We start from the raw sequence: 17,824 nt of genomic DNA, 5'->3' as shown, positions 1-17,824 counted from the left end.
AAAACTTCTATGCAATTAAAATATAAATCTATATACAGGGTTAAAAGTAAGTAACAGACTAGAAGATATCTGCAACATATATCAACAGACAAAGGATTAGTATCCAGAATATATAAAGAACTCCCAGAAACAGGCAAAGGTTACAACAGTCAGACACTTCAGAGATGATGACGTTCAAATGGTCATTAAAATACTCAATCTAACCAGTAATAAAGGAAATGTAGATGAATAAAGCAAGAGACCAATTTTCTAATCACTACATTGAAAAGAGCGTTTTAAATCTGAAAATATCACTTACCATGGGAAGGTGGGTAAATAAGATTTTCACATCTATCTGAACTATAAACTGATTTTATAATTTGACAATAATGTGGAAAATGTGTTTGTCACAGGTGCACAAGAGATCAGTGTTTGAATGTGCAAAACACTCTTTCAAAGCAGCCTAGATATCTAACAATAAGAGAATGGATATTAAAACGGGATGGAATACTAGATAGCAGTTAAAAAAGAATGGCCCAGATCTACGTGTATAAATATGGACAAACCTCAAAAACAAAGTTAAAAAAAAAAGAAAGAAATGGTGCAGAATATATATATATAGTATGGTACTGTATAAATAAAATACAAACACAAAACCATACCATATGTATGTACATATACATGTGTATTTGTGTTTACAAGAATAAAAGACAAACCAGAAAAATACCTATCAAAGTTGTAACAACAGCTGCATCAGGTAAGTTCCATGAAACAGAAATGAGTGGTGTTTTAAGAGAAGCTGAATTTTAACTACAATATTTTATTACTAGGGGGAAAAAGATTAAATGAAAATGGACAAATGTTAATGACTGTTAATTCTGTGTCATAAAAATGTTTGCTTTTTTTTATATTTTACTGTCTCCAAAAAATGTAGATTTCTGTATAATTTTGTCTCAAAATTTATACATTTTTATATAATTTCTCAAAAATAATAAATCCTATATATAACAGATTTTCATTTATTCTAAATACAAAACAAATAGGAAAACAAAAATAACCACAATAATGGGTTTTCCTTTTTTTTTTTTTTTTAAATTTTAACTTTTATTGAGACACAATTAACATACAACAAACTGCATATGTTCAGAGCATACAATTTGGTATCCCAATCTCCCAATTCATTCCCCCCCAACCCTCCCCGCTTTCCCCACTTGGTGTCTATATGTTTGTTCTCTACGTCTATGTGTCTATTTCCGCCTTGCAAACCGGTTGATTTGTACCATTTTTCTATAGTCTGCATATATGTGTTAATATACGGTATTTGTTTTTCTCTTTCTGACACACTTCACTCTGTATGACAGTCTCCAAGTCCATCCATGTCTCTAGAAATGTCTAATGGGTTTTCTTTTCAAAAATATATTTTGCACTCTACTTTTATGAGAAATAGAAAAATAATTATAAAACAAGCTAGCATTGGGAAATTTTTTTTCCAGATTCGATCTGTCACTTGATCAACTCAATGACATATAACTTCTAATTTATAAAATATCTACAACAGTATTTAGATAACTACATTGCTCTCTGAGGGAAAATGCCCTAATCAGTTCTCTCGGAGGTAGTCATATTCGAAAGATACTATACTCTGTTCTCTCCTTATCCACCTTCTCTCCTTCAAAAATTTGAACAGTGTGCTAAGGATATAATCAAAGTGGCTAGCAGCAGGGGCAGAGGTGAAATAAAAAGAAGCAGTGGAGTTCATCTTAGGCCCTGGATAAATGAAAGGGAAAATAAAAATAAGAAGTAGAAAAAAGATACACAGATTAATAGATAAGAACTAGAGTTGGTTAAAAAAAGAGAGAATGGAAAGAAATGTAGACATTGAGAGTGGCTAAGAAACATTTATGGTAGAGAACTAGAATAAAACATACACACAAAAACTCTGGTAAGATCTCTAGGGCTTACTTGGTATGAGAGGCAGCTTCTAAAAGCATCTTAATAATCCCCATCTCCTAGTATTCATGCCTTTGTGTAATCCTCTCCTCTTGAGTGTGGACTGGATTTAGTGACTTGCTTCTAGCAAACAGAATGCAGCAGAGAGAATGGGATGCCACTTTGAACATCAGGTTACAAAGAGACTGTGGCTTACACCTTTTCACCCCTCTCACTCACTCAGGAACACCATGGTCTTCCCAGCTGCCATGTTGTTAGCTGGGAAGACCCACATGACAAAGATCTATTATCTTCAGCCAAAAGGCAGCAATGACCTAAAGCCTGCCAACAGCAATGTGAGTGATCTGAGAAGCAGATCCTTCCCCAGTTAAGCCTTCAGATGCCTGCAGTTCCAACCAACACCTTGACTGCAGCCTTGTGAAAAACCTTGAACCAGAGGCACCAGCTAAGCCATGCCTAGATTCCTGACACACAGATATTGTGAAATCAATGTTTTAAGCCATTAAATTTTGGAGTAATGTATTACATAGCAATAGATAATTAATACACTCGGGTATAAAGACTTCGGGATTCTGGACTCTAGAAGACCCAGCCAAATCACAGTTCCTATTCTAGGATTTCCATGAAGTTTTTCTGTATTCTATTCCCACTGTATTCTTATTTTTAAAAACCCTAGCCTGAAAGTTTTCCTACTTTGCAACCAGAAGAAACAAAAAAAATAGCTATGTCTCTTATAATTAAAAAAGGTTAAATTCTGTTCACATAGTTTTAACATAAAACACAGGTCCATTTATTTCAATTTTTTAAAATTACTTAAATATGTAATCATTGTATATAACAATGCTTACTAACTGATCGTTCTAAACTCTACCACTTCTACCTCCATATTACATAAACAACTACATTTATTACTAACATTTCTAAGATCTACAACTGCCCAGATTTTTGACTATTTTGTTAACTACTATGTCATCAACATGCAAAAGTATTTGACGAGAAGCAGATACTTAATAAACATTTGGTGAAAAATAAGTGGTTGCCATTATACTTAAAATCCAAAGTTGTTCTTACTATAGCCTACAAAGTTCTACACTATCAGGTCCTGACCACTTCACCTTCTGCAACTTTCTCCAACTCCAAAAACACAGGCCTCTGTGCTATTCTTGAAACACATCAAACAAGTCCTGCTTCAGGGACTTTGTATTTGCAATTCTCTCAGTCTGGAACAATTTTCCACAAATGAGATGGCTGACTCCCTCACTTCATTCATGTTTCTGCTCTACAGTCACCTCCTCAAAGTCCTGCCTTGACTAATTATTTAATATAGCTTCAGCCCCTCACTTCAGTGATTCTCCATTCCCCTACAACGTTTTATTGTTCCTCAGAAGGCTAATGTCAGAACTCGATGTTATATTACTTTCTAGGAAGTAATACAGTTTAAGGGAAGAACTCAATTTTATTCAATGTTCTAATCCACAGCACTTCAAACAATGTCTGGCACACAATAATCATTAGATATTTGTTGACTGAATTAATAAACAAGTCATAATTTTTAAAGGTATTCTAAAGTTTAAGTAGTAATAAGTAGTAACAACACCTATGCCAGTTATTATTTTTAAAATAAAAATTACAAACACAGCAATATATAAAAAGAATAATTAAGTCACAACCAACTATGGCTTATTCTATGAATGCAAAACTGGTTCAACATTTTTAAAAAATTAATCATCGAAATTCACCATATCAAGACTAAAGAAAAAAACAAAAAGCATTTCACAAAATCCAGTATCTGTTCATAATTAGGAAAAAAAAACTCAGCAAATTAGGAAAAGGAGCGAAATTGCTTAACCTGATAAAGCACATCTATACAAAAGCCTAGAGACCATGTCATAGTTAATAAGACTGACTGCTTTTACTTTAAGATTGAGAATGAGGCAAGGTGTCTGTTATCAGCACTCCTATTCATCATCACATTGGAGGTCCCAGGCAGTGGAACAGAAGAAGAAAAAAGAAACAAAAGGCATACAAATCAGGAAAGTAAAAAGTATAACTGCATCTATTCATTGATGACATGATTTTCTACACAGAAAATCCTAAGGGATCTATAAAAAAAAAAAGCTCCTAGATCTAATGAGTTTACTAAAGTAGCAGATACAAGGTCAAGATACAAAAGTCATTTATATTTCTAGATACTGGAAATGAAAAAACCAGAAATAGAAATTTTTAAAACAATATTAATTCCAATAGCTTAAAAATATGAAATACTTAGGTATAAATCTAACAAAAAATGTGCAGGATCTACACACTGAAAAACCACCACCAATGAAAAATAATCAAGTAAGATCTAAATAAACAGAGTGACACTCTATGTTCATGGATTAATTATTCAATACTGTTACAATGTTAATTCTCAAACTGATATATAGATTCAACACAATCCCAATCAAAATCTTGGCAGGATTTCTGTTAAATCAACAAACTGATTCAAAACTTTGTATGGAAAGGGAAAGGAACTAAAATAGCCAAAACAAGAAGAAAAACAAAACTGAAGGACTCACACTACCTATTTATAGTAGTCAAAATAAACATAGATTGGCAAAATAAACATAAATCAATAGAAAAAATAGAGAGCTCTGAAACAGACCCACAGGTATATGATCAACTGATTTCTGACAAATATGTAATGGCAATTCAATGTAGAAAGACTTGGTTTTTTAAAACAAAGGATTCTGGAACAATAAGGCATCCACATGCAAAATCCTGAGCCTTAACCCATACCTCATACAAAAACAGTCACATCCATCAGAATGGATCATAGACCTAAATGGAAAACTTAAAACCACAAACTGTCTAGAAAAAAATAGGAGAAAATCTTTGTGATACTGGGTTGGACAAAGTTTTTTTAGCTATGACACAAAAAACATTATTCATAAGAAAATCGATGACTTTCTCAAAATTAAAATAAACAATAAACATTTAACAACTATTTAAAATGTAACAATTGAGAAGCCTTTGACATAAATATACAGAGATAATATGTCTAGGAATTAGTGGAAATCAGATGTGCATGATCCTGAAAGTCACTGAGTTTACCATTCAGGTTAACTCTGAATAATGGTTTCGACCATTATACAGTTTTAAATTGTAATTGTTTTCAATTGTTTATTATTTCATTTTTACACATAATAGACAACTGGTTAGAGGCAGAGTGCATAAGGAATACTGATTTGAGAGCATAAAATAATAATTCTGCAAATTCACCTCAAGATAGCTCCATTAGTTCCGTAAGCTATATTCCACATGATTAAAATTATTTTACAGCATCTAACGGGTATCTCCAGTATTTCAGAAGCCAATTTAAGACAGTGAGAATAACTAACTACTAAGACCATCTGGTTTTCATTTGGGTATAAATCCATCCATACCACAACAAGTTATTTATAGAGAAGTGCTTGTGAATGGCAGCTGTAAACTTATTTCATCTTTTAAAAACAAAACAAAATAAAAATTTTCCAAAAATATGGAAATTAACCAGTTGACTTTTTAAAAGCTGAAAATGAAGAAATGGCCAGCATTAAGTCATAAATGTAGTTCTGTCTATTTTTGGTAGAAGCTGGATTTTAACCTCAATTTAATATATATTTGATTTAAGATCAAACATTCAACACTTAACACATATTTATTGCGAAGTATGTAAGGGATATTATCCTAGGTACTAGAAAGATAGTAGTAAGCATGAAAAATAAGGTTTCTATTCTCACAGAGCTTACATTCTATCTAGCAAATAGCAGAGAATACACAAATAAGAAAATTTAAAAAAAGAAGTAAATAGGGGTCTGCATAGTATTTTTATAAAAATTAAACAAAGTAGAGTAATAGAGCATGACTACATTGCAGTAGGAGTTAATTTAGATTTGTAGATGAAGGAAGCCTTCTGTGTTGGTGACACCTGGCTCTGAGACCTGAAACGACAATAGCAAGCTAACCAAGATTTGGAGTAAGAGCTTCCCAAGGAAAAAAGACAATAATAGAAAGCTTTAAAGCAGGAATAAATTCGGTGTGTTTGTGGAACAAAAATTACAAACTTGTCTAGAACATAATGAGCCAGAGAGAGAAAGGAGCCCAGGATCAAGCCAGGGGGTTCACTCACATTTATTCGAACAAAGGAGAACTGGAAGTCCCAGGTTAGTGGGACTTCCCTGGCTGTCCAGTGGTTAAGACTCCATGCTCCCAATGCAGGGGGCACGGGTTTGATCCCTGGTCAGGGAACCAAGATCCCTCATGCCACACAGTGTGGCCAAATAAATAAATAAAAATAAAATGCACACTCCCATTCATTAAAAAGAAAGAAAGGGAGGGAGGGAGGAAGGAAGGAATGAAGGAAGGAAGGAAGCCCAGTTAGTGAGAGAGAAAGAAATTCCAGAGTGTATGGAATTGAGATTCCAAAGTGTTTAAAAGTATGTTAAAAAAACATGGGCAGCTCTATCAAATGCCACAGTGAGGTCAAATAAAATGAAGATAAAGAAGTGACAGATCATATATTACTATCTAAGAAATCTGTTGAAAAGTCTTGCTTTTTCTTAAAAGTAAGTTAAAGAAATATCCAACTCCAGCCTGTACTAGCCTTCCATATGGCGGAAGGTAAATACCTAACCCCAGCTCCATTTAGCCATCCCACCCCACCTAAGAGGTGGAAAAATCTGTGAAGCATTTGTGAAGTTGGGGCCCAGTCTCCCTAAAAGACAAACCTAATCATCAGACTATAAAATGCTTCCTCTATACCCCACATCTACTAAAGACCCATTTACTAAAGTCCCTTTTACCAGGTATGTCATGCTCCCTCTTTCAACAAGAAATTAAAAGGCATTCTGAAGGGCAAAAAAACAGTTTGAAGAGACAGAGCAAGCATCAGAACCAGATTCAGATATGAGAGGAATGTTGGAATTATCAGATCATGACTTTAAAAGAACTTAAACAACAAATTATGACTTCTAAGAGCACTAATGGAAAAAGTAGGCAACATGCAATAACAGATGTATAATGTAAGCAGAGAGCCGGAAATAGATGGATATTCTAAGAAAGAATCAAGAAGAAATTCTAGAGACCAGGAACACCATAACTGAATGAGAAACACTTTGATGGGCTTATCAGTAGACTGGACAAAGCTGAGAAAACAATCTCTGAGCTTGAGGATATGTCAATAGAAACTTACAAAATGAAAAGCAAAGAGGAAAGAAACAAAAAAAAAGGAACAGAATATTCAAGACGTGTGGACCAACTATAAAAGGTGTTAACGTACATGTAATGGGAATACTGAAGGTGAAGAGAGAAGAAATATTTGAAGCAATAATGACTGAGTTCCTCCAAATTAATGTCAGACATCAAACCACAGATCCAGGAAATTTAGAGAACACAAAGCAAGGTAAATGCCAAAAGTAAATTAAATAGCATGTGTCATTCAATAAATGAAGTACTGTATTTTAAAATTATATCATATGCAATATACATACTATAATAGCCCACAGAATAGTTCATTAAAAATTTACTGAAAATTATTTATCACACATTTTTCCCACTAGAATGAAAGCTGCATGAAAGTAAGATCGAATGTTTTCATTCACTTCTGTATACTAAAATATCGTAGGGCACATAGTAGGCCCTTAATAAAAATTTCTTCAATAAATACCATCCAAAGTAATAAAATCATTTAAAAATTTCAAGGAATAGGCTTATAAGATACCTCATTGTGAAAGGAGTCTTAAGGCTAGGAAATATTAGTATAGAACATTGCTGTCCAATAGAAATATGATGTGAGCTACATATGTAATTTTGAATTTGCTACTAGACATTTTAAAAAGTAAAAAGAAACATGAAATTTTAATTTCACTGTACCCATTATAAAGAAAATATTATGACTCCAACCTGTTATCAGGATAAAAATATCTTTATGAGATATGTTATATTCTTTTTCATGTGTGCTAAAGTCTCAAAATACAGTGTTTATTTTATATTTAGCATAAAGTCAACTTGGACTAGTTACATTTCAAGTGCTCAATAGTCACATGTGGTTAAGGATTACTGTACTGGACAGCATGAAGTATATGGTACCCCTAAAGTAAATAGGAATAAATTATTAACTAAAATATTTCAGTCTCAAAGTTCTTAGGCAAATATATTCTTTAGTATTTTTAGGCACCTATAATAGCTGAGGTTATACAAAAAGAATGTGAAAAAGGCAAATCCTCAGAGTTTTCCAAACATCTTTATCTTCTTATGAATATTCAATTTCTAATTATTCTGGTTTCTAATTATTCAGTTTCTAATTATGCATATATTGGGTGGAAAAAATGGTATCTGGATCTTACCTAAGTCTAAGAAATTTCTTTCTAGCTGCTAAAATATTGTATTCTATTTACTCTCGGCATCACTATCATCTTTGATGATTACTTATTTTGTATACACCCAAGATACTAAAGCAAAATAGGTCCCTGCTCTAAAAAGAATTTAGTCAGTCCATGATATAGGACTTCAAAAAAACAGGAAAGAATAAAACAGAAAAAAACAACCAAACTTCCTTAACCACAACATACAGAAACTAAAACGGTAAGCTAACAGGGCTTAAGAAGCAAAACTGTAAGAAACTGTATCACCCTTTGAAAGTAAGCAACCAGATAGATTATTTTGATTATCTGTTAATAGGCCATAGTTGTAGATATTCCAAAAGTCAATTATATTTCCTGGGCATGAACTTCACTTTCATGTTTTTACAAGAGTTTTCAACCTGCATTCCAATTTAAGTAAAAATAAATAAATAATAAGAATTCCTTAGCACATCCACAGCCCAGAAATTTTAGGGGTGGCAAGAAAACAAAAACAAAAAACAGCCAAAACCAATCCATTGTAAAACTGTTACAGATAATCCACCAAGTAAACAATCCTATAGCAAAAAGTCTAGATTTCAATACATATACATTTTCTTAGAAGTTATCATAAAAATTACCAACCACAGAGAAAATTTCAGTAAGACAAGCCAAAGTTCACTCCTTGTGGTGATTATAAAGTTAAGCCCATACTATAAATTCTAATTTTGTGTCTACAATGTAATCCAAAGAACATTCATTGTGAATTAAGAAAGAAATCAGTTGTTCTGATACTACATTATTACATATAAAGTCTTGCCCTGTTGTCTCCAAAATGCTTCCATTAGTGACTTAATCTTTATTTTTTAAGATTTACAAATAAATCACACTTATTTATGAATTTAGCATTAAGTAAATGCAATCTGATCCCTTGAACATTATGAGATATAGTAAATACCATCATGCCATCCCTCAAATGCTGCATGTACATAGTGAGATAATTATGATATCAATAATTATTGAGTTGATCCAACACTAGTAACAACGTCTTTACAATTAATATGCAGATCACATATACCAAGTAATTTTTGGCATACGGTCTAAAGAAAATCAAAAGTTTGCTAATCTAGTCTATCTCCAGAGTTGAAACTAATAATGCAGACAATCTAAATAAGAACCATCCTTCCTCCTGAGAATGAACATTATTAAAAATTAAAAGCCAAATGTGATTTTCCATCCCCTAAAATACTACTCCAGATCTGACTACGACTTACATTCTAGCATGTATATGTATATTCCATATAGTCCATAGGAAATATATCAACATCTACCCCCTGAACATTAAATTTACTCTTTCAGTTGAAATCTGGATAATCCCAATTCTCTTCAATGCAGTAACATAAACTAGGAATAAAAGCATAACAAACAAGACAGATTCATCTGAAAAGAAAGTAAAAAGACTACCAACAGCATTTTGAGAGGGGGAGAACCCTCAAGCAGAGACAAATATTAAATTATTTCCACACTTACAACTTTAATGTGTTTCACATAGCTGATCCATTATAACAACAGAGAACGAGTAGGAAAAAAAGATGAATTCCTTTAGCAAAATCTAAGCAGCTCTTTCAAACATTACCAAAATATACGGGGCCTAAAAGTTTCTAAATTTGTAACTCATAAAGTTAAATTAAGTCAACTAAACCAATTAAATCAATAAAAGTAATGAGAGAGTTTACTTTGATATAATTTTATTCCTCAAAAATATAGGAACTACTGGAAGACACAAAATACTCTGTCGTGTTTTCAAGATTTCTTTATGCCACAAATGAGCACTCTCAATTTGCGGGAGAAAACATTGCAGTAATTGGCATGACAAAGGTACAGTAAGCTCAGTACTTTGTACTCAATAACGTTTATAGCTAGAACTCCTTCCACTTTGAAAACCATGCCTAAAAAGGAATTCTCTTTGAAGACTAAAGGAATTTAATTAAAGATATAGCCACTTGGGTGGCCACATAACACATCAAACAGGTCATACTTCAAACTTCAAGCAGAATTATTACCACTCAGTTATAAATGCATGACTCACAGGAATATAAATGAAGTCATTTTTTTTCCCTGTGTACATCAACTTAGATCCAGAAATTTATGCTTAGATTTGGCACTATCGCATTTGCTTCTTATATACATTTTGGCTCCAACTTAATTTCATGTGGTTAAACACTGATTAATGATCTACTACCAAGTTAAAAAAATTTTAATTACTTTAAACAACGTGCTTGAAAATTCTTGATCTTATAGGACCAGAAATAAATTTAAAGTTTATTAGAAATATTAACAAAGCTGTAATATTATAAATGATTGCATTTTCTCCCAATTCTGCAAGACAACTGTCACATTCATATAGAAATAAAGTGTTCACCAAAACCTAAACATATTATCAAGTATTAAAAACTTTCATTATGAATTGTTTTCAGATTTTCATTACAGACTGTCTACAGGCAAGTACAATATTACCATTTTCATTAACACTTGCTGGTTTATTTATCCCACATGGAGTAACAAAGCATAGTTCAGTGAAATCTCTTCAGAACATTTAAAGGAAAAAAAAAAAAGGAAATCTTTTGGAAATGAATACACCTTCCTTGCCTTTCCAAATCAAACATACTGAAAGTAATATAACATTGTACTGATGACTGAGGGTCATCATTATTCCATTACAGTCCTGTAATGTAGTAAGGATTTTACAGATAGAGGTATAACAGATGATACGCTTTAAAGTCAGTAAATTAGTTGTTAATTTCCTATTAGCTGTCACTTCAGTTGCAAGCAGTCTCACTCCTTGCTGTTTATAACTTGAGGAACCCAATCAGTAAACAATCTTCTAAACCTGAAGGAAACAGCTTTCAGCCTCCTTCAACTACTAATACAGTACAGACAAATACACCAATAAAAAGACAGGAAAAAAGATAAATAACTGAATACGTAAAAATTACATATGACAAGTAAGGTTTATGTGGTAGATTAAAGGCAGTAAAAGATGTTATAGGCAATTAATATGTGTGCTATCAAGAATAATCTGATTAATGAAACTAACTTCAGATAGTAGGCTTTTTTCTTTCAAACACAGAAAAGGCTACAAGTGAATGCCTAACAACTAAAGTGAAATTTGTAAGTGAATTCCACACAAGACAGATGAATGAATAAAAGAAATGAAATAGTCTAAGTTATTAGGATAAATGGCATCAAAAAACTGGATGGAGTTCTTGGATAATGCAGCAGTTAGACAACGGGAAGTTACTGGCAGACATCTGTGATAAAACGAGTGAGGCCCACCTGAATGAAGTACTCAAAGTAATGAATCAAACAATGATAGTATACAGTCAACAATGCACTCCTAAATTGAGTAAGAGAAAAAAGCAAGATATAATTTCCTGACCTTTCAGAGGTGACAAAGATAAATATTAAGTCAAGTTGCAAGTATTTACTGAGCACTCACTATGTGATTTGCAGCACATCAAATATGAAATATATTCCTCTTCCTTAAACAGCCTTTAAGAAAATAAACATGTATCACACACTTGAAAAAAAATTTATGCTAATGAAAACAAGGCTTTCTGTTTTATTGCTGATCCCAGATGATGAATAAAGATGTAATGTGAAGCATCCTCATACACTAGATGAGTATTACACAATACAATACTCTGGTGATGTTACAGAGCCTTAAAACACGCACCAGAAATTCCTCTTTTACAAATCAAGGGGAAAATTTTTCCAAAGACTTATGTAAAAGGCTATTCTCTGTAGTGAAATTTATATCAGCAAAATATTAAAAACATCCCAAACATCTGCCAACAGGAAAAATTTTAAATATGACAGCTATATTATATAACATTAAGCTGCCCAAAATAATTTTTTCAAAGACTAAGGACATGGGACTGTTTATGAGGTAAAGTTAAAATGCCACATGATCCCAGTTTGAGGAAAAATACACAAATACACATAAGAAAATAGTTACAAATACAAATTATTTGCATTTTTCTTACTTGCACCTGTCTTCATTTTCCAAATTATTTTATAAGACTATATAAAAATAAGCAATTGTTATTTGAAAAGGCACATCACACACACACAGTAAATGTAAAAAAAAAAAAATAGCCTGGATTAAGAAAAATTTCATGTAAAAAATTAACCCGGAAGGGCTGGGTAAGAGAAGTAATGATAATCTATCTAGATTAAAACTATGAGGAAATGGTCGCAACCTTGACATTGATCTGATTAAGAAAGCGGAAAATGAGGGAGAATCAAAGGTAAGAGTTACAACAGATTTTGAAGATATTCAAATATATCCTATTTCATGATTCATTCATCGTTTATATTCTTCCAGTATGCTGGCTTAAAAAAAAAATGGACTTTTGTGATAAAACTGTATTACCTGTCAATTTCTGTATTTGTAGTGTAGGTAAAGATTATAAACCACTTTTACTAACACAAAGCATTTGATTCTCATAACAACCTCTTAAGGCAAGGACAGTATTATGAAAGTATTTACAAGAGGAAACAGATTGAGATCGGAGAGGTTGTAACTTGCCCAAGGAAACAGCAGGTAAGAATTGGAAACAGCCGAGACCATTCACCCCTAAGCCTTTCCCGACCAATCCACATTCCAGAGCACCAGGTTTTTCGCTGTTTATTTTTAGAGCCACTTTTTCCTAGTCAAAAACACTGTCGGTTTTCTCCACAGTACTGGAAAATAGCTCACTTAGGATTTGTTGCTACCAAATCTGCCCCATCTGGTCAGCATTTAAAAAACATTCCTACTGACCCAAACTCAGCACGAAGTTAAGTAAAGTGGTTAAGGAAAGACGGAGGAAGCTATCCTCTGAAATCTCGCCAGCTGACTAAAGTGTGGGTTATCAAAAAGTAACGTGCTTCCCACAGTTAAAAAAAAAAAAAAAAATCAATCCCCGCAGACCGCTGATCCGAGGGGAAGGGAGAAGTGGATCTGCCCGGAGCAGAACGAGCCAAATACTAATTCTCTCAGAGTAAAAAAACATCACAAGAAGGTCCATCCTGTGCCGTCCCTCTCGGCTGCCAAGCTAGCGTCTTCCTTTCCAGTACTTTCTTCCATAGTCAGAACATAATCTTGTATTTCTGCTACCAAACACCACGTATCCTCAAATACTCCAGCAACAGCAATCCCTTCAGCACACACAGAAGCGACACAAACTTGCAAACACCATTCCTCAACAATTCTCTAGATTCGCCTCCATCGCACGTAATGCTAAAGGCCAAATCAACGTCTGCCTGAAATAAAGTGAAAATAAGTAACACAAGGCTCCCATCTAACACAAACAACTCCGCCTCACAGATTCCCCAAAACAGCCGTCACCACTGCCGCACCTGGGAGGCGCAGCCGCGGAGACCACGTGTTCTGCCCGCTGCGCACGCGCCAGCCAAAACAAAAGGGAGGCCTGCCAAGCCCCTCCCCTGCCCCCACGTGACCGCACCTAGGTCCGCCCCCACCCCGCCCTCTACCCCTTCCCTCCCCTCAGCTTCTGCCGAAGCTGTTAGGTTTAGCCGTTTAAATTTGGCTGCGGTCCGACCCCTGCCCTAGAGCGCGATCCTGCGCCGAGACCCAGAGTCCAACAGCTCAGAGGATTCGGGGGGCGAAGGGGCTGCCGGTCGGTCGCCTGGCCCGCAAGTCACCCAGCGGTCTTCTCCGCTCTCTCCCGCGCTGCCGCCGTCGCAGGCAGAGGAGACCCACCCCCCTCAGCCCGCCGCTGAGACGCCAGCCACTCGCCTGCTGGGGCGCCCTGGCTCCCCTCCGCCGCCGCCGCACCTTCGGTCCGGCCGTGGTGGGGGCTGCTGAGGTGATCTCTAGCTGCCCACCCGCCTCCCCCCACCCGGGGCGCCGCTGACGCGTCTCCAGAGCGCGTCCCGCTCCCGCCCCGGCCGCCGCCGCCGCCGCGGTTTAACAGTCCTCCAGCTACCCGCAGCTCCGGACGGCTCGGGGGACGGAACCCTGAGGTGGTGGAGGGGCAGTGGGCGGGGCGCGGAGCCGGCCAATGGCAGCGGGGGAGGGGCAGCGCCATGCAAAGGAGAGCGGGTGGCGGGGAAACCCCGACAGGGGGCGGGGCCAGCCGAAGCGGCTTAGAGCGTTCTGGAAGTGGCTGGAGCGTGGCCCCCGAATCCTGCTGCAGAGGCGCGGCCGCTCCCTCCGGGCGGGTTCTGAGCCACTCGTGTGCTTCCTCCTTCCCCGGTCCCCGCGCCAGCCAGCCGGGAAAAACACACACACACCATAAATACGGCCGGGCGACTTCCCGCCCCTGCTTTGCTATTTCTGTGCCACTGAGACCGGAAAAACAAAGCGAGAGGAAAGTCAGGTTACCTTACGCCCTGCCGCCCGCGCCAGCTCCGGGCGGCCAGACAGTCCCGCCCCGCCCCTGGAGGGCAAGTTTTAACAAAGCTTTGTCACTGTGGCCGAGTCTCTACGTGTCCGTGCGTTTGCATTTCTTTGGGCTCTGCCATTAAATCCAAAGCCGTAATTCCGTACCACCCCCGAGGGGGATCCTGAAAGAGGGTGACAAATCTGCCTTGGATCTAGTTGTGTCGTTTTATGGTAAAAAATCAGAAAGGGTCAGCTCGAACATTTTAAAATCTGTACAAAGCTGGTTTTGAGTGGCGTTGGAGTTACCTCCGTTCTGTAGTAGCGCAGTCAGACAAACTGACGGAGTTTTACGTGGAGATGGTTGGCCAGGGACACTGGAAAACATCGCTGAGAGTGTTGCACCTGGCCCAGCGCGCCCCTCCCCACGAAACTACACCCAGGCTTATCCCCAGCCGCGCACTCGTGTGTGTGTGTGTGTGTGTGTGTGTGTGAGATAAATAACTGAGCTCTAAATATAGCTCCTTAGGCTGTGGATGGATTACAGACTTTCCTAAGCACTTAATTTACACATGGAATGATTCAGGGAATGAAGCGCACTAAAATTTCAGATCCAGAAAAATAGTTGCCCTTATTTGTACGTTATCAACAGGTTAAGATCATGGCGCGGGGAGGGAGAGGTGGGATCCAAGGAAGTGGAGTTTGAACAAAACATGACATGACACAAATTACTGGAATTGGAAAATAACCGGCTAGTTTTTGGTTTTTTAGTAGATTGTGACATAACTGCAATGATTTTTATGACAAGCTGCATTTATAGGAAAGAATACTTCTAAAAAATTGCTGAAAACAATAATTGCACCTTCATATGGGGTGATGGAAGTGTTTCAGAAATCGATTTACCATCATTGGGATAAAAATTGTAAGTAAATGATGTGAAAATAATTAAATCAACAAATATTTACTGGGTATTCAAAAGGCTGTCCTATTCCTGGGGACAAAAATACAAAAATGAATAAGGCATTACAAAATTTTTAATGAACAGTCTGAGAAGTCAAGCAAGTGTTATGATAGTTCAAAGAAAGATTTTTTTATTTGGTCTGGGTATTTTAAAGGACTTAGGCAGTGAAAAAAGGAAGGCATCAACTAGTTCAGAAGATACTATCTTTGAGTAGAGGTTGTGTGTGTCATATTATTGGACTGAAAAAGTGCATGTCATTACTAGATTGAGTAAATCTCTGTGGGTCCTGGAGACGCAGCACTAAACAAGGTTCCTGTGGTCATGGAATTTATAGCAGTGATACAGGCATTAAGCTTTGTAATTACACAAGTAATAAATTGGAAGGCATTTTAAAATACATTAATGTGTTCATCAAACAATGGTAGGAGGTAGGTTGTTTCCAGTACTCTAGGTTCTTTTATCTTATAGTCAATCCTGCAGTCTGCCAAATTTGCAGACCTTAAACTTCTCAATCTATCAAGCCATCACACAAAATTTCTTATTTCTTCCATATTCAGTTATGATACTTTAAAAATAATAGGTGTAGGGGTAGGAAATGATGAAAAATACAGTGTAGAAAAATGTAAAAAATGTAGAAAAGCACAAAGAAAATCAGTCATCTGTAATACCTGCTGTATTTTATATGTAAGAGATGACACTGCATATCATACTTTTTACTTTATTTAACCACATATTACAAACATTGTTCCCTGACACTGAATACTATTCTAAAACATAATTTTAACATTTGTAGCATATGCATGCTACTTTCCAGAAACTGTAGAATATCAAAGCTCCTTAATAGAAAAATTAACATAGTGAACTGTTTGTTTATCAAATTGTTTTCTATGTTGTTCATTCAGCAAAAGCCTGAAAAATGCATGTAGTTAACTTCTAAACATCAAGGATATATTGTTATTCAGAAGGTACATTAAAAAGCATTCTGGTTTCCAAGAAAAAATATAACACTGACTAGGAGACTTACAGAACCAGCAAGAACAAGGAGAAGGGAAGGGCACCATTCTTGCTGACATTATCTATCTGGAACCATGTAAAAGTGTCCAGGTAGGCAGTATTACAGTGATTTCATCAGATAATCTCTCTCCTCAACACTAGTTTTTACTCAGTCACTCCTTTCCTTCAGGAAACGTGTGCAGCACTTAATATACAGCTGACACTATGATAAATGCTAGTGATACAGGAGAAAGATCATACCTAGTCTTAAGAAGCTCACCGCCAAGAAGAGGTTATAAGTACAGCCTTTTCTATCCCCCTTCTCTGCTCTGTTTTTCTCTATGGGCTTATGACCATCTAATGTAACATAGATTTTGATTTTTTTGTTTTTGTTGGCTTGTTCTTCTGAGTGGAGTGTAAGCTCCTTGAGGTCAGGCACTTTTGCTGTTTTGCTCACTGCTGTATCCCCAGAGCCTAGGACAGGACTTGGCAGATGTAGGTTTTCAACACGTTTGTTAAATGAATATATGCATTTAATTCTCACATTCTGCAAACTGAGTATTATATTCATTTTCCAGGTGGGGAAAAAAAAAAAACAAAAAAAAAACAGAAACTCAGTGAGGTTAAATAATATAATATATCCAGATTCTCACACTAAAATATGGCCAAATTTGGGATTTGAAAAACAGACCCGCCTGGCTCCAAAGCCAGAGTTCTTTCCCCACTACCTCTCATAGAATAGAAAACTAATTTGGAAGCCTGAACTGTTATTCCTTTATATTTCTGTACCCAAGGCAACTGTCCTCCACTGTCGTATTTTAGTGTATTTCTTTCTTTTTATAATCATGTTTAGAAAGTGGAATAGGAGAAGTAGCAGGGCTAAAGGTGATAATTCCTATTCAGGATAGGTTTAGTTTTAACTGGCCAGGATCAATAGACAAGCAGACAAAGAGTAGGGGTACATAGCAAGAGCTATAGGATTCTTAGAATGAGGGTAGGATACAAGAGTGGTCAGAACTGGCCTATGACTTCAGAGGGACCAAAAAATGATTCCCTGTATATACAAATATTTATAGCACCTTTATTCACAATAGCCCCAAACTGGAAACAACCCAAGATCCGTCAAATTGTGAAAAATCAATTGTGGTCCATCCACATAACTGGATTATACTCAGCAATAAAAAAAACCCAGAC

At 36.1% G+C, this 17,824-nt stretch overlaps 1 protein-coding gene across 12 annotated transcripts in view; it reads right to left on the bottom strand.

Annotated features, from left to right (window-relative positions):
* KANSL1L (KAT8 regulatory NSL complex subunit 1 like) overlaps window positions 1–15,004 on the bottom strand; it is a 146,129-nt gene extending 131,125 nt beyond the window's left edge. For 2 of the 12 annotated variants that reach the window (XM_057746059.1, XM_057746060.1), the window contains exon 1: window positions 14,092–14,392. Coding sequence is in view for 2 of the 12 variants with exons in the window: in XM_057746063.1 (XP_057602046.1) it covers window positions 1,942–1,985 (44 nt within the window). In the remaining 10 variants the exon portion in view is untranslated. Of the gene's footprint in view, window positions 1–1,941; window positions 10,823–12,723; window positions 13,661–13,691; window positions 13,718–14,091; window positions 14,396–14,985 lie in introns of those variants that run through there. The other 10 variants (XM_057746054.1, XM_057746063.1, XM_057746064.1 and 7 more) reach the window with 10 other exon arrangements.
* Between the last annotated feature and the right edge of the window lie 2,820 nt (window positions 15,005–17,824).

This window comes from Hippopotamus amphibius, chromosome 8, assembly GCF_030028045.1.
Source record: "Hippopotamus amphibius kiboko isolate mHipAmp2 chromosome 8, mHipAmp2.hap2, whole genome shotgun sequence".
NCBI lineage: Eukaryota > Metazoa > Chordata > Mammalia > Artiodactyla > Hippopotamidae > Hippopotamus > Hippopotamus amphibius.
This window is presented reverse-complemented; position numbering and strand designations above follow the sequence as displayed.